Source organism: Delphinus delphis, chromosome 5 (assembly GCF_949987515.2).
Source record: "Delphinus delphis chromosome 5, mDelDel1.2, whole genome shotgun sequence".
NCBI classification, from domain to species: domain Eukaryota; kingdom Metazoa; phylum Chordata; class Mammalia; order Artiodactyla; family Delphinidae; genus Delphinus; species Delphinus delphis.
In genome coordinates, this window is record NC_082687.1 from 117,439,456 (window position 1) to 117,457,999 (window position 18,544).

Here is an 18,544-nt window from a genome sequence, read left to right on the forward strand (position 1 = left end):
CACAAATTACCACAAACGAGATGGCTTAAAACAATAGAAATTTATTCTCTCACAGTTCTGGAGGCTGGAAGTGCAAAATCAAGGTGTTGGCAGGATTGGTTCCTTCTCAGGGCTCTGCACAGAATCCTTCCTTGCCGCTTTCTAGCTTCCAGTGGTGGCTATCAAGTCTTGGTTTTCCTTGACTTGTAGCTGTATCATTCCAACCTCTGCCTGTCATCTTCACATGGTATTCTCTCTGTGTGTGTGTGTGTCTCTTCTTCTAATGACTTCTGCTAGTCTATTGGATTAGGCCTCATCCTGATGACCTCTTCGTAATCTAATTACATCTGCAAAAACCCTGTTTCCAAATGAGGTCATGTCCAGAGGTTCTAGAGGTTAGGTCTTCAAAATATCTTTTTTTTCTTCTTGGTGTGTGTGTGTGGGGACACACAATTTAACCATAAAATGAGTTCAATTTAAGCTATTATTACCATTTACCTAGACTGTTCTAGTAGCCTAATCAAATCACTGTTTGTTAGAATTTGAATATATTCTATGTAGCCTAGTCCTCTCCATTTTAAAAATAGGGAAGGAAATTTACCTCAAAACTAAAGACTTTAGTGTGCTGTAGATTTCCTAATTATTTAAGATACTGGGCTTAAAATTTGGGGGAAGAAAATGGAGTTAGTATCTAGGGTAACGAAGGAAAGAAGCCCTGGCATCTTGCTTTTTGGGGTTAACTTATTACTGGTAAAACACTGATTCATAAGAAAGCAGCAGTGATTTTCTTTCTCTCCTTTTTCTTTTTATTTCCCTTTCAAACTCCTGGCACATTTTCAAGTTCAAATTCAAAATTTTAAATCATAAGTTTGAAATACTTGCGTAAGATAAAATTGTCAATCCTTCTCAAACTTTTCCAATTAATTGAAGAGGAGGGAATACTTCCAAACTCATTTACAAGGCCAGCTTTACACTGATTCCAAAGGTAAATAAGGACACTATAAGAGAATAAAACAATAGACCAATATTGCTGATGAATATAGGTACAAAAATTCTCAATAAAATATTAGCAAAGCAAATTCAGTAGCACATTAAAAGGATCCATCACCATGATCAAGTGGGATTGATCCCTGGGATGCAAGGGTGGCTCAACATTTGCACAATCAATAAGTGTGATATACCACATTAATAGAAGGAAAGTTAAAAATCATATGCGTATCTCAATAGATGCAGAAACAGCATTTAGCGAAGTTCAACTTACTTTCAATATAAAAGTTCTCAACAAAGTGGGTGTAGAGGGAACATACTTCAACATAATAAAGGCCATATTTTTAAGCCCACAGCTAACATCAGACTCAACTCCAAAGCTTTTCCTCTAAGATCAGGAAGATGAGGGTGCCCATTCTCACCACTCCTATTCCACATAATACTGGAAGTTACAGACAGGGCAGTTAGGTGAGAAAAAGAAATAAAAGATATCTGCATCAGAGAAAAAAAAGTAAAGTTTCTCTGTTTACAGATGACATGATATTATATATAGGAAATTCTAAAAACCACCAAAAAACTTTTAGAACTAAAAAATAAATTCAGTAAAGTTGCAGGATACAAAATCAACATACAGAAATTTGTTACATTTCTATGCACTAACAATGAATTGTCTGAAAAAGAAAGAACTAAAACAGTCCCATTTATAATAGCATTAAAAACAATAAAATACTTAAGAATAAATTTCACCAAGGAAGTAAAAGATCTGTACACTAAAAACTATAAGATGTTGATGAAAGAAATTGAAGCCAAACAAAGAAATGGAGATACCCCATGTTCATGGATTGGCAGAATTAATATTGTTAAAATGTCTATAGTACCAAAAGCCATCTATAAATACAGCACATTTCCTATAAAATTCCCATGGTATTTTTCACAGAAAGAGAAAAACCACTTCTAAAATTTGTAGGGAACCACAAAAGACCCAAAGCTATCCTAAGAAAGAAAAACAAAACTGGAGGCATCACACTTCCTGATTTCAAACTGTACCACAAAGCTATAGTAATCAAAACTGTATGATACTGGGGGAGTGGCCAAGGGTTGCAGAGTAAGAAGACCCTGAGCTCACCTCTTCCCATGAATACACCAAAATTACAAATATTTACAGAGAAACTATTGGTGAGTAAAACCAGAAGGCTAGCAGAAAATACCTTCTACAACTAAAGATATACACGAGACAGGTAAGAGGGCGGAGATGCAGTATAGTAAAGACCCATAACCCCAGGTTAGACACCCACAAATGGGAGGATAACTACAACTGCAGAGGTTCTCCCCAAGGAGTGAGTGGTCCATACCCCACATCGAGCTCCGCAGCCTGGGGGTCCTGCACTGGGAAGATGAGACCCCAGAACATTTGACTTTGAAGGCCAGTGGTGCTTACTTTCTAGAGAGCCAGAGGGCTGTCGGAAATAGAGCCTCCATTACTAAAGGGTACATACAAAATCTTACATGTTCTAGGACCCAGGGTAAGCAGTAATTTAAAAAGGACCCTGGGTCAGTCTGAGTTGCTGATCTTGGAGGTGTTCCTGGAGACACAGAAGGCAGCTGGGGCTCATCCTGGCCATAGACAGTGGTGGCACCATTTTTGGGAGCTCATTCTACCACATGGACATTGGTGCTGGTAAGCATCATTTTGGATTCTTTTCTCTAGCTTATTAGTGCTGGCACCCGGCCAGGCCCACTGGCCTGTCAGCACAAGTACTAGGATGCCTCAGGCCAAGAAACTAGCTGGCCTGAGGCTCAGCCCTACCCACCAGCAGGACTGCTGCTCTAAGATCTTATGAGCCCACAGCCACTGTAGGACCCAGCTCCATACACTGGTGTGCTGGCAGTAGCCCCAGGACCCCACAGCCAGGGACCTTAGAACTCCACCCAAGAGTGGGCTAGCACTAACCCTGGGAACCCCTGGGCCTCAGTCCCACCCACCAGCAGGCCAAAACACCAGCTCCAGGAACCTGTAGCCAGGCCCCAGGACCTGGCTCCGCTCACCAGTGGGGCAGCACTAGCTCCAGGATCCGCCCTTACCTACTAGTCACTGGGCAGGAACCAGGCCTGGGAACCCCTGGGCCCTGGCCCCACCCATCTGTGGGCAGACACCAGCCCCAGGACCAACACAGCCCCTCAGCCAGCCACCTTGGGATCTGGCCCCACCCACTGGTAGGCTAACATTAGCTTTGGGATACACCAAACCCCACAGCCAGCTGTGTCAGGAATGGGCTCTGCTCACCAGCATGCCCACACCAGTTCCAAGATCCCCTAGGGCCCTGCAGCCAGAGACCTGGGAAGTCAGCTCTGTCCTCCAGTGAGCTTGCGCTAACCTGGGATCTGCTAGGCCTGGCCTCACCCCACCAGCAGCTCACCGCCAGATTGGAGACACGTTGGACCCCTCAGCCAGCTGCCCCAGGATCCAGCTCCACTCACCAGTGGGCTAGCAACAGCTTTGGGACACCACGGACCCTGCAGACAGCTGTGTCAGGAATTAGACCCATCCACCAGCAGGCTGACTCTAGAATGAAGACCCCCACTCCTGCAGCCACCCACTCCAAAACAGCCACCTCCCACCAGTGGGGCAGCAATAGTTACAGGACCACCTCCACCCCGGCCCCACAGCCAGCAGTCTTGTGAACTGGCCCCACCCACCAGCAGCTGGCAGTCTCCACACAAAACATGCCTGGCAGTCAACCAGAATGGCAGCCAGCCATGCCTACTAGACTGCCCACAATAGTCAGCCCACCACAACAGCACACTCCCTTCTGGTCGTTAGAGCTATTTCAAGAGCACACGGAACATTCTTCAGGATAGATCACATGCTAGGCCATAAAACAAGCTGTGGTAGATTTAAGAAAATTGAAATCATATCAACCATCTTTTCTGACCACAACCCTGTGAGACTAGAAATCAACTACAAGAAAAAAACTACAAAAAAACACAAACATGTGGAGGCTAAACAACCAATGGATCACTAAAGAAATCAAAGAGGAAATTTAAAAATACCTAGACACAAATGAAAATGAAAACACAACAATCCAAAACCTGTGGGACACAGGAAAAACAGTTCTCAGAAGGGTTTATTGTGATACAGGCTTACCTCAGGAAAGAAGAAAAATCTCAAACAACCTAACCCTACACCTAAAGGAACTAAAGAAAGAAGAACAAACAAAACCCAAAGTTAGTAGAAGGAAACAAGTCATAAAGGTCAGAGCAGAAATAAGTGCAATAGAGACTTAAAAAAAAGCACTAGAAAAGATTAATAAAATTAAGAGCTGGTACTTTGAAAGGATAAACAAAACTAATAAACCAGTAGCCAGAATCATCAAGAAAAAAGAGGAGAGGACCCAAATCAATAAAATCAGAAATTAAAAAGAAGTTATGATCAATACCACAGAAATAAAAAGGATCCTAAGAGATTACTATGAACAATTATACACCAATAAAATGGGCAGCCTAAAAGAAATGGACAAATTTCTACAAATGTACACCCTCCCAAGACTGAACCAGGAAAAAATAGAAAATATTAGCAGACCAATTACTGGTAAAGAAATTGGATCAGTAATTAAACAACTCCCAAAAAATGAAAGTCCAGGACCAAATGGCCTCAGGTGAATTCTGCCAAACACATAAAGAAGAGTTAACACCTATTCTTTTCAAACTATTCAAAATATTGATGAGAGGGGAACACTTCCAAACTCATTTTACGAGGCCAGGATCACCCTGATAACAAAACCAGACAAAGATATCACAAAAAAAAAGATTACTGACCAATATCACTGATGAACATAGACACAAAAATCCTTAACAAAACAGAAGCAAACTGATTTCAACAATACATTAAAAAGATCACATGTCATTGTCAGTTGGGATTTATCCCAGGGATGCAAGGATGGTTCAATATCTGCAGATCAGTGTGATTTCCCCATTAGCAAATTGAACAATAAAAATCATATGTTCATCTCAGTAGATGCAGATAAAGCTTTTGACAAAATTCAATATCCATTCATTATAAAATTTCTCAACAATTTGGGTATAGAGGAACCTACCTCAACATAATAAATGCTATGTATGACAAGTCCACAGAAAACATTTCACATAACAGTGAAAAGCTGAAAGCATTTCCTCTAAGATCAGGAATAAGATAAGGATGCCTACTCCTGCCACTTTGATTCAGCATAGTATTGGAAGTCTTAGCCACAGCAATCAGATGAGAAAAAAAATAAAAGGAATGCAAATTGGAAAGAAAGAAGTAAAACTGTCACTGTTTGCAGATGAAATGATACTATACATAGAAAATCCTCAAGATGCCACCAAAAACTATTAGAGTGCATCAAAGAATTCATTAAAGTTTCAGGATACAAAATTAACATGGAGAAATTTGTTGCATTTCTATACACTAACAATGAACTATCAGAAAGAGAAATTAAGAAAACAGTCCCATTTACAATTGCATCCAAAAGAATAAAATACCTAGGAATAGATCTAACTATGGAGGTAAAAGACCTGTACTTGGAAAATTATGTCACTGATGAAATAAATTGAAGACAATACAAACAGATGGAAAGATACACTGTGTTCATGGACTGGAATAATTAATATTATTAAAATGATCCTACTACCCAAGGCACTCTATATATTCAGTGCAATCCCTATCAAAATACCAATGGTATTTTTCACAGAACTAGAACAAATAGTTCTAAAACTTGTATAGAAGCACAAAGACCTTGAATAGCTGAAACATTCTTGAGAAAGAAGAACAAAACTCGACATATCATGTTCCCTTACCTCAAACTATACTGAACAGCTACAGTCATCAAAACAGTATGATACTGGTGGAAAAACAGACACATAGATCAATGGAACAAAATAGCCCATAAGTGAACCCACACTCATATTGTCAATTGATCTACAACAAAGGAAGCAAGAATATACAGGGGAAAAGACAACATCTTCAATAAATGGTCCTGGGAAAACTGGACAGCTACATGCAAAAGAATCAAACTGGATTAATCTGTTACACCATGCACAAGTATAAATTCAAAGTGGATTAAAGATTTAAATATAAGACCTGAAAGCATAAATTCTGGAGGAATACATAGGGAATATTCTCTTTGACATCAGTCTTAATAATATTTTGGGGGATATGTCTCCACAGGTAAGGCAAACAAAAGTAAAAATAAACAAATGAGACTACATCAAACTAAAAAGCTTTTGCACAGTGAAGGAAACTATCAACAAAAGGAAAAGGCTACCTCCTGAATGGGAGAAGATATTTGCAAATGATATATCTGATAAAGGGTTAATATCCAAAGTATACAAAGAACTCATACAACATCTGAAAAACAACCTGATTAAAAAATGAGCAGAGGATATGGATAGACATTTTTTCAGAGAAGACAGACAGATGGCCAACAGGCACATGAAAAGATGCTTAACATCACTAATCATCAGAGAAATGCAAATCAGAAGCACAATGAGATATCACCTCACACCTTTCAGAATAGCTGTCATTAAAAAAGACAACAGATGACAAGTGTTGGTGAGGATGTGGAGAGAAGGGAACCCTCATGCACTATTGGTAAGGATGTAAATTGGTCAGCCACTGTGGAAAGTAATATGGAGATTCCTCAAGAAATTAAAAATAGAGCTGCCAAAAAAAGAAAGAAAGAAAAAAAGAACTGCCATATGATCCAGCAATTCCACTCCTGAAGAAAACAAAAACACTATTTTGAAAAGATGTATGCACCCCTATGTTTATTGCAGCATTCTTTACAATAGCCAAGATACAGAAGCAACCCAAGTGCCCATTGTAGATGAATGGATAAAGAAGAGATGTTACATATATTTATATACATACAATGGGATATTATTCAGCCATAAAAAATGAAATCTTGCCATTTGTGACAACTTGGATGGACCTAGAGAACATTATGCTAAGTGAAATAAATCAGACATAGAAAAACAAATACTGTATGATTTCACTTATATGTGGACTCTGAAAAACAAATGAACATACATAGCAAAACAAACAGAGTTATGGATGTAGAGAACAAACAGGTAGTTGCTAGAGGGCAGAGGGTTGGAGGAAGGAAAGAAATAAGTGAGGGAGCTTAAGAGGTACCAACTTCCACTTGCAAAATAAATGAGTCATGGGCATGAAAGGTACAATGTCAGAAATATAGTCAATAGCTATGTAATATCTTTGTAAGGTGACATATTGTAACTTTTGTTTGAAATGTGTAGAAATACCAAATAACTTTGTTGTGTAACAGGCACTAACATAATGTTGTAGGTCAGTTATACTTCAAAAATGAACAAACATAAACTCAATAGGCAAAGAGCAGATTGGTTACCAGAGGTAGGGGGCGGGTGGAGTGGGGAAACTGGATGAAGGTTGTCAAAAGGTACAAACTCCTAGTTATGAGATATAAGTTATAAGAACTAGCGATGTAATGCACAACATGATAAATAGAATTAACGCTGCTGCTTGTTATATATGAAAGTTGTTAGAGTAAATCCTAAGAGTTCTCATCATAAGGAAAATATTTTTTCCTACTTCTTTAATTGTGTATCTATATTTGATGATGGATGTTCACTAAACTTATTGTGATAATCATTTCATAATGTATGTAAGTCAAATCTTTATGCTGTACACGTTAAACTTACACAGTGCATGTGACAGTTGTATCTCAATAAAACTGGAAGGAAAAAAAAGGAATCTGAGTACCCTTTAGCTATCACTTTCTGTGCCCGTTCCCACTCGTTCTCCATAGCCCCCACTTTTCCAGTCTAAGCAACCACTTATCTACTATCTGTCTCTAGATTTCTCTCTTTTGGACATTTTGTATGAATGGAATCTTACAGTGTGTGGTCTTTTGTGACTTTCAATTATCAAAGTGTTTTCAGTGTTTATGTTGTAGCATGTTTAAGTACTTCGTTTCTTTTTATGGCTGAATAATATTCCATTGTGTGTGTGTGTGTGTATACACACACACACACACACACACACACACACACACACACACACTGTATTTTATTCATTCTTTAGTTGAACATTTGGGTTGTTTTTCCACCTTTCAGCTGTTATAAATATTGCTGTGTTAGCTCTTTTCTGCACAGCTTCCCAAATATTTATTGAAAGAATAAATATAGAATCATGTTTAAATTCCTAGAATAAACCTTATTATTTTTTTCAATGGTACATTATTCTTTTGACACAGTGATAGATTATGTTTGTTAGTGATTTATTTATAAGTTTTGCATCTTTAATCACATGTCACACTGGTCTGAGGTTTATCATGGTTTGATATTAAGGTTATGTTAGCTTCATGACATGATTTGGGGTTCTTTGTATTTTATTTTCATGTGGCCTGTGGTATTTTAACATTAGAATTAACAGTTCTTTAAAGTTTAGGTAAAATTTAACTTTGAATCCATCTGATCCAGATGGCATTTTCAATGGAAGAACTTTTGTCTCCTTTCCATTTTCTTGTTGTCTTTAAAAAATTTTTCTACTTCACTTGAGTTAATTTTGGTAATTTGAATTTTGCTATGAAATTACCTGCTCCTTTAGATATTCAAAGTTATTGTCATAAGATTTAAGTGGTATTCTTTTGTATTTCTTTTGGTTGCTCATCTATATGTGGTCATTTCTCCTTTATCAATCCTGTTCATCGGGGCTTCCCTGGTGGCACAGTGGTTGAGAGTCTGCCTGCCAATGCAGGGGACACGGGTTTGTGCCCCGGTCCGGGAAGATCCCACATGCTGTGGAGCGGCTAGGCCCGTGAGCCATGGCCACTGGGCCTGTGCGTCCGGAGCCTGTGCCCTGCAATGGAAGAGGCCACAACAGTGAGAGGCCTGCGTGCCACAAAAAAAAAAAAAAAAAAAAATCCTATTCATGTTATATTTCTCTTTTCTTTTTTCTTTAATCATGCTTGTGAAGATTTTTTTTATTAGCTTTTCAAAAGTTTAGTTTTAGATTTATTTTTTCTTTCTGTTGTTTGCCTATTAATGGGCTTAAAAAATCAGTCTCTTTCTCTCTCTCTCTCTCTCTCTCAAGGTTTCACAATTTTCATCCTACTTCCTTTCTTCCTCACATCATGTTTGGATTTTTGTGTTATCTATTGTTTTTCTTGGTTTTTCAGCCTTTAATTCTGGAAAAATCTTAATCTTTCTAAAAGTGTCTACTCTGTTTACTTTCTCCCCTTTCTTTCTGGGGATCCTTTTAGATAGTTTTTGACACTTTTAGATATCATCTGTGTATCTTAGCTTTTTGAAAATGTTTATATTTTCCACTTTGTTTTTTTTAATACTTTTAGGAGAATTTCTAGACCTGGACTTACTGCTCATTAGTATGATGTTTCCTTCTATTCATTTTGCTAGTTAACTCATCCTTTGAGTTTTTTCTTTCAGCAGTTTCAAAAATGTACTCATTCAATTGGTGGATATGTATTAAGTTTATTTTAAATTTGTGTTCCCTTTGGTCTGTTCATTCTGTTTCCTGTGGTGTAGATTGTTCAGTTTGTTGCCTTTCTCTCATAATGCTCATACTCTGCAAGTATCTGGTTATCTTTTTCCTGGGAGTACCAAGTGATAAGCTAGTAATATTTACATGATGAGAAGAATGAAAGCATTAGGCTCTGATTTGTGTTTCTTTGGATAATTTCAGAGAGCAGAGGTGGGGACGTAAAGGCTTGATTTGGGGTGATATGGCTTAAGAGTTGATTCCAAAAAGAACTTCCTGTTTACTCGGTTAGAGGCGTGATCTTCTCCAGGTCCTACCATACTCTGTTCTATTTGTGGAGTAGGGCGAGGATAGAACACGCAGGGGCCTTGCAGGTGTCTGTACTTGTTACCACTTCCCAAACCAACTGTTCTCTGATGCTTACCTGATTTTTTTTTTAACATTTTTTATTGGAGTATAATTGCTTTACAATGGTGTGTTTGTTTCTGCTGTATAACAAAGTGAATCAGCTATACATATACATATATCCCCATATCTCCTCCCTTTTGCATCTTCCTCCCATGCTTACCTGATGTTATAATTTCCTTTACCCTCCAGATGGCCCTGGGGTGGTAACAGAGCTTTCCTGTTTCATTGCATTGTGTGGGATGGGAATTCTCTGCCCAGAGCAATATGAAGAATGGAAAAGGTCACAACTAAGAAGACTTTCCCAGTCTGTAACACTTGGCCCTCTTTATCTCTTGACTGCTGTTTCCCTCACATTCTGGCAACCAGTTACTTAATGTTTCTCCCTGTTTCTGCTTATACTATCTGTTGCTTTTGTATAATCTCTGGAGTTGGGTTGGAGGAAGGGAACCAGGAGGACATATAGTTTGACATCTTGCACAGGAACAGAAACTACAGTATTTTAAAATTATCTATTTGTGTGTGTGCCCATCACAAAACAACTCATTACGGCAGGGATTGTTTCATGTATCTTATCACAGTTCAGGGTAAGACCTGGTGCCTAGTTAAATGATTGTTGAAAGAATACCATTTCAAAGGATTCTTCCATTAAAAACACAAGTTAACTACCGATACAGAGCTTTCTTAATGTTGTAAAATCATAACTACATTTATTAAAAATTTGTATGAAAGTTTTTAGGATTATTTCGATCCCTTTAGAGGAAGTTATAATCCACAGAGTTACAACAAAAAGAAAAAAACTAACATAATGTAGTGTTTTATAATTCTTGAAACATTTAACCTATGTTAAACAGGGCTGTTATTCTTGTCCCCATCTTATAGATGAAGCTATGAATCAGAGATGACAAGAACTTATCTAAGACCAAACAGCTAATAAGTGATGAGCTAATACGTGGGGCTGCAAACAAAAGTCTCCTGACTTGAATTCTCTAAAGACTAATGCCTTTCTTCTTTATTCCTCAGTGCTTTGCTATCTTAGTGGGTATTTGATCAATGGAATTGAACTGACCTATAATGTTCTGTCCTCTCATGTTTTTGTGCTGTGAAGTGAAACTCAATGGCTTTCATCTAGAGTTTAAATTTAAAGCCAAAGTCCTTACACAGGGCTTTTGAGGCCCTTCATGATCTCTCTCTCTTTCCCATCCACCCTTTTCATCTATTCTCCTCTTTGTTCATATTTATTCTGCCACACTGGGCTTCTTCTTACTACCTTCCAGTATGCCACGCATGCTGTTCACTCTGCTAGAAGTGCCTTCTCCAGAGTGGCATCTTCACCTCCTTCAAATCTTTGTACAAAGGTAACGTTCTCAATTACAGTTTCCGAGACTATCCTATTTAAAAGTGCAAACCATCTACCATTATATACACTTCTGAATCAACTTGTCATAAGATTTAAGTGGTATTCTTTTGTATTTCTTTTGGTTGCTCATCTATATGTGGTCATTTCTCCTTTATCAATCCTGTTCATCGGGGCTTCCCTGGTGGCACAGTGGTTGAGAGTCTGCCTGCCAATGCAGGGGACACGGGTTTGTGCCCCGGTCCGGGAAGATCCCACATGCTGTGGAGCGGCTAGGCCCGTGCTTGAATTGTTTTTCCATGAGCACTTTGCTTGAATTGTTTTTCCATGAGCACTTTGCTTGAATTGTTTTTCCATGAGCACTCAGAGCATAACTCTTCTAGTACACTCTACAATTTATTATTCACTGAATTGTGGTCTGTCTTTCCTCATTAAAATGCCAGTTCTAGTGCCTGGCATAGTACATGGCTCAATAAACACTTGTTGAAAGAATGAATGCAGGAAGGAAATTCAATTGATTAAACTAAACTTTGGTAGTAATACTTGATTGTTTTTACTTTAGAAGTTGAACATTTTGAAGTCCTTTTAGCCAGGAGTATGTGTTCATGAATAGTATGGAAATTTGCTCTAATTCACTAAGATTTGTTTATCAATTTAATGTTTCTCCTGAGTTTTTTTTTTTTTTTCTTGTGGTACACGGGCCTCTCACTGTTGTGGCCTCTCCCGTTGCGGAGCGCAGACTCTGGACGCACAGGCTCAGCGGCCATGGCTCACGGGCCCAGCCGCTCCGCGGCATGTGGGATCCTCCCGGACTGGGGCACGAACCCATGTCCCCTGCATCGGCAGGCGGACTCTCAACCACTGTGCCACCAGGGAAGCCCTCTTCTGAGTTTTAACGCATGTCAATTTACATAAAATCTATTGACTTTCTTGCAGAAATGTTACGATTCTCTGTAACATAGATAACAATATAGAGTCTCTGTAGAGTCTCTGTTTAGTAAACAGCAATACAGTATTGGTAGCAAAGTTAGTATTATTCAAAACACTGCCTGGAGATCTAAGTTGATTCTAGTTTTCTTTAGAACATGAAACCATCATATGACCATTGAAATCTTGAAGTAGGTAGCGTTTGATGTCACCTTGATATGTTTTGAGAATTTAAATGATGAACTGTTTTCATTTTCATATTTTAAGAACATTATTAGTTCTAATCATTTTATGATTATATATATAATATTTTAATTATGTATTCAATATTTGTATCCATATAGTAAAGTAGGAATTTTCTTTATTAGCCTTTACTTTTATTTAAACATTTCTTTTTTTCCTTATAGGTTTGCTTTGAGGTCACATTGATATGAAATATGAAGTCACCTTTAATAACTTCACCTGGGAAAGAGAAAGACTTCTTTCTTATTAAAGAAACACAAGGAAAACAAATGACCAAATGAATCATACCAAATGCTAACTCTACATCTTTTTGTATCATCTGTTTTTAAAACCATCAAGACAAATGATTTGTGCTTTAAAGAATATGATTTGTTCATCAATGTTACTTTAGCAGTTTTTAAAAAATCTTTTTTACCTTCAACTGTACTCTTATAAAATTTAACACAAAGATTTTTAAATCTTTAAGACCTTGTTTAAAATAGCTTTCTTTTTTAGTTTTCAGAACTTCAATCCTTAATGTACCCTTTTTTTACTTGACAAAGTCCCCAAAACTACAGCATCAGGAAAGATATGGACTTGGAAACTTATGTTATGGTAATAGGCTGCAGCGAATTTAAGTGGATCATTCAAGAAACCATCCATTTTATCATCAGAAGTGTCACATAAGTATATAATTCTTAGCTTTAATGCAAACAAAGTTGCTTGAAAATGGCATGGGTAAAATTCTTACGGAAACCTGGTGGCAATCTTGGAAAAGCTTATCAACCTGGGAGTATGCTATCCCTAGCCCCTACCAAAGGCTTGTTGAATGAACCAGGACAAAACAGCTGCTTTCTTAATAGTGCTGTACAGGTGAGAACATAATTTCTTGTTAAATTTTTTTTTTTCTTGTTAAATTTTAAAAAGTGCCTTTCAGGAAATTCTTTGCTTAATCCTTCTTTAACTTGTAAATTAAGAATAAAGTTATTATTGACTAGAATGACTTTTTAATATCACTTTTAATAGTAGCAAAATATTTTGACTGGGCATTTTGTTTTTTATAATAAATGGAAATGTTGTTTTCAACAGAATGATACATTGCTAGGATATAAAAATATCTTGTGGCTTAAAAAGTTTACTTAGTAAATTAAGAATGTTTCTAAAATACATAAAATTATTTTTTTGAATTAGCTAGTCAACCCCTCTCTCCCCCTTTTTTTTTTAAGAAATGCAGTAGGATCCCCATAGACAGCATAAAAAGAAACAAGCTGTGTGGATTGAAATGAGAATGCAGAGTTTTTTGTTTTGTTTTGTTTTTGCGGTACGTGGGCCTCTCACTGTTGTGGCCTCTCCCGTTGCGGAGCACAGGCTCCGGATGCGCAGGCTCAGTGGCCATGGCTCACGGGCCCAGCTGCTCTGCGGCATGTGGGATCTTCCCGAACCGGGGCACGAACCCGCGTCCCCTGCGTCGGCAGGCGTACTCTTAACCACGGTGCCACCAGGGAAGCCCAAGAATGCAGAGTTTTTAATCTCAGTACTCAAATTCCTTCCCCGCCCCCCCCACCACACCGTGACCTTAAATCCCCTCTGTAGAATCATAATTTGGACACCACTGTTGTAGTTAAATTAACGGTTAATTCATTTTGCTTCAGTCCTTGTTGAAATTCTTTTAATTAGCAAATATGTATTAATCCAACTTTCTGCCTTACATAAATATCTTTTCTTATGTATGATAGTTTTTATTTAACATTTTCAGATTTTTTAGGGGCCTATATCCTTCTGACCGTTGATTGTATAGTACTAAGGATGAGGAAGATTTAGAATATTGGAATGTTACTCTATTGACGCTAGAATATACCTTAAAAGATTTTATTGAAAATAAATAGCTTTTCACATGTTTTCTTTCTATTGCTTTTTTTTTCCTCCTGAAAACTGAGAGTAGAAAGAGAAATATTGCTTAATTAACTCATTTGATAAATGAACACATCTTGAATGTGTCAAGTGCTCAGACATCTGACTCAGACTTGTGTTCTTATTTGTCTGCTGTCCAGGACATATGTCAAACTTGAAAGTTTTATAACTCACTCAGGGAAACGGAAGCAATTGGTATTAGAAAAGCATTAATTCTAGTTTATGTTGGGACCTTTAAATGACAGTCACTGTTCTGCCCTGGCTGAAGGATCCCTTTGGCATTAAGTGCTGTGACAAGGGCAGGAAAATATTTATTGAATGACACCTGATATAGAGAAATACCAGACTCCAAAAGACATGGAATTATATGCTTTTATTGAATCAGGCTCTGAGAAAGAGCTTCTGTCATTTCAAATCTTTTCCTGTTAACCCTTTTCCAGTTCTTTTTTTTTACACTTATGTGTTTCCCTCTGTGTCTGTCCCTTTTTTTGGCTCCCAAAATACTGTGTATACTTTAGGGAGATGAAAAGCTTATTATAACAAAAGAAAACTCTGAGCAAGGACACTTACGTGGTAAAGAAAATGGAGAAGTATTCCTATGTTGATATATTTAGAAAAAAAATGAACAGTCCACTGACCTTTGCCATGAAGGTTATTTCTACTTATCTACATAGCTACCAGTTATGGTGCTCATCACTCCTTTGTGTGGATACAGCTTTCCATCTGGTATCATTTCTTCTGCTTGAAGGATGACTTTTGTTATTGAAAAATATTTTCATTCATTAAAGAAGTTTAAGTTGACAGTTTTTCTTTTAGTATTTTAAAGATTTTGCTCATCTGTCTTCTGGCTTGTATTACTTCTCCTGGAAAACTATTGTCATTCTTATCTTTGTTCTTGTGTTTGTAATGTTCCCCTTTTTTTCTGGCTGCTTTTAAGATTTTCTTTTTTTAACTGGTTTAAAACAATTTGGTTATGATGTGCCTTGCTATAGTTTTCTACATGCTTCTTGTGTTTGGGTTCATTGAGCATCTTAGACCCATGGCTTTATAATTTTAATCAAATGTGGATGGGCTTCCCTGGTGACGCAGTGGTTAAGAATCCGCCTGCTAATGCAGGGGACACGGGTTCGAGACCTGGTCTGGAAAGATCCCACATGCCGCAGAGCAACTAGGCCCATGCAGCACAACTACTGAGCCTGCGCTCTAGAGCCCGTGAGCCACAACTGTGGAGCCTGTGTGCCACAAGTACTGAAGCCTGCGCACTGCAACAAAGAGTGGCCCCCACTTGCCGCAACTGGGGAAAGCCCGCACGCAGCAGTGAAGACCCAACACAGCCAAAATAAAATAAATAAAATAAAAGTAAATTTAAAAAAATTGTGGAAACTCTTTGACCATTATTTCTTCAAAATTTTCTATCCCTCCCCTCCTTTGGGGGATTCCAGTTATTGATACATATTCAGTTGGTTGCTTTAGGTCCCAAAGTTCACTGATGTGCTCTTCATTGTCTTTCTCATTCTTTTGTTTTTCTCTCTTTCATTTTATAGGATTCTGTTGCTGTGTCTTCAAGTTCATTAATTTTTTTCTTTTGCAGTGTTTATTTAATCTGCTAGTAATATAACCAGTGTATTTTTAAATTTCAGACATTGTAATTTTCACCTTTAGAAGTTTGCTCTGGGTCTTTCAAAAATCACTTGTGTCTATACTTAACATGTCCAGTCTTTTCTCTGACCTCTTGAATATATGAATACAGGTATAATAATTGTTTTAATGTACTTGTCTACTAATTCTGTCTGTGCAAATTCTGTTCTTTTTTTTTTTCTTTCTAGGTTTGGAATATATTTTCTTGTTTCTTGTAATGCCTGGTAATTTTTTAAAATTAATTTATTTATTTTTGGCTTCATTGGGTCTTAGTCGCTGCATGTGGGCTTTCTCTAGTTGAGGTGAGCGGTGGCTACTCTTCATTGCGATGCACAGGCTTCTCATTCTGGTGGCTTCTCGTTGTGGAGCCAGGCTTTAGGCGCGCGGGCTTCAGTAGTTGTGCCATGTGGGCGTCAGTAGTTGTGCCTTATGGGCTCTAGAGTGCAGGCTCAGTAGTTGTGGTGCACAGGCTTAGTTGCTCCGTGGCATGTGGGATCTTCCTGGACCGGGCTCAAACCCGTGTCCCCTGTGTTGGCAGACAGATTCTTAACCATGGTGCCACCAGGGAAGCCCATGCCTGGTAATTTTTGATTGGATGTCAGACGACATTTTAAGTTTTACTTTGTTGGGTGATGGGTATTTTTATATTCCTAAAAATATTCTTGAACATTGTTCTGGGATAGGATTAGTTTATTTAGAAACAGTTTGATCATTTTATGTTTAAGCTTTGTAGGCAGTACCAGAACTGTGCTTATTCTGGGGTTAATTTCTCTGCTAGTGGGGAGGGACAGTTCTTTCTTTAACTGATGCTCTGTGAATTATGATGTTTTCCACTTTGGCTGTTGAGAACAGGCACTGCCCTGAACTGATATGTGCTTTGGGCATTACATCTAATCTTCTGGGATTTTCTTTCCTGGTCTCAGGTAGTTTCCTCACAGTGCTTACCTGAATACTCGAGAGGCCCCCTCGCGAGCTCTGGTGTTAACTGTGTGCAGCTCTCCCCACTGCGGCACTGTGTCCCGCCAACTCTAGCTGCTTTGGCTTCCCTGAACTCCCAGCTCCATCCCTTCAACCCAGGGAATCTGCTGGCCCCTGATGTTAAAATGTCTAGTGTATAAACTAATTTAGAAAGCCAGTCCTCACTGACAAAACAGCTATTCAAGTAGACTTCTGTCAGAAAAAGCCTGACTTCATTTTTTAAAATTCAGAATATAAATGCTAATACGCAGTTTGATGAGTACTTTTTAAACTGCTGAGAAATAAATTGTGAAATACGTTTTGTAAGAAATTACTAAAAATGGACATTATTAAAATGTTTTGGATGTAATATAAGTAAGAAAAATGAATTTATATGCCATTTCCCCTTAATTTTTAAAAATTTTTTATATTATTTTGAGGTCAGGAATATGATGAAAGGTTTATATTCCTTTATTAAATGCATATGCATATATGTATTAATCTTTGGGGAATAACTAAATAAGAAACATGCATAAACATTCAAAATAACTACACTAATTTTGTTAGGTACCATGTTAAAATGAAACATGGAAATAATGCAAAAGAAAAATGTTTATATTATAAAATTATATTGCTAAAAACTAATTAGTCCAACAACTAGCTTAGGCTTTAATTTAAAACAGGTGGTAGAATATAATCAACATTTTTAAATGAAATAGGATAAAGGTTAACTATAATGCAGATAATTTTTGGTATGGATTTGTGAAAATCATTTTTAAACTTTTATATTGAGTAGTATACAGAGAAGTCACATAAAATATTTTTTTCTGTAGTTTAGATCCAGTGTAAGTTAAACATTTTGCTAACCCTAGAAAACATTACATTTGAAAGACGTAATTCGTAAGCCTTATAAGCAGATTATAGAGTTTTCTCTTTTGGCTGAATAGTTTGAACTTTTATTTGATGAGAAAGTGGTACAGTTAAGTAGGTATGACATAATTGGTGTGGTTTTGAGTTCTGTAAGTTAAAAGCAAAGTTAAAATATTTAATAGCTAACATTTATTGTGCTCTTACTGTTCATTGGTACACTGTGTTTTATCTAATCTAGTTCTTACAGTGATCCTAAGAGATAGGTACTACTCTAATCTTCCTTTCAGTGATGAGAAAACTAAGTTTCAGGAAATATTTTGCTCAAGTCAGCCCAAGAGCTGTAAACAGTAAAGCCAGAATTAGAACCCAGGCAGCCTGTCTTCAGAGGGTGTATCACTAACTACAGTGCTGTGCAGTTCTCACAGCTGTGCTGTCGTGACCTTCATCTTGACAAATGAATGAATTTTAATGTATATTTTATGGTATGATAGAATATGATATGCAAGAAAGTTGTTAAACATTTTCAAGTGCTCTGCAAAACACTGAGTTATTTGTGATAACTAAATGAATCCTATTAGTTATGCTTTAAGAAAAAGCAACTATCAGAGAAATTCTGAAATGGCTTTCAGTTACTGAGTTATTAAAAAATAGGAAACTTTTAAAATTATTTGTTTTTATTAACTTTTTTTTTTTGGTTGGGAGAAATGTGAGATGGTGAATGGATTTTCTTGGTTTTATTATTTGAGGAAGTATCTTAATTGTTTGTTGTAATAGTATTT

At 37.4% G+C, this 18,544-nt stretch overlaps 1 protein-coding gene across 1 annotated transcript in view; it reads left to right on the top strand.

Annotated features, from left to right (window-relative positions):
- Positions 1–18,544, top strand: part of USP53 (ubiquitin specific peptidase 53) — a 64,971-nt gene that overhangs the window by 7,371 nt on the left and 39,056 nt on the right. The window contains exon 2 of the mRNA XM_060012935.1: positions 12,575–13,262. Coding sequence (XP_059868918.1) covers positions 13,119–13,262 — 144 coding nt within the window. The 5' untranslated portion in view covers positions 12,575–13,118. The remainder of the gene's footprint in view (positions 1–12,574; positions 13,263–18,544) is intronic.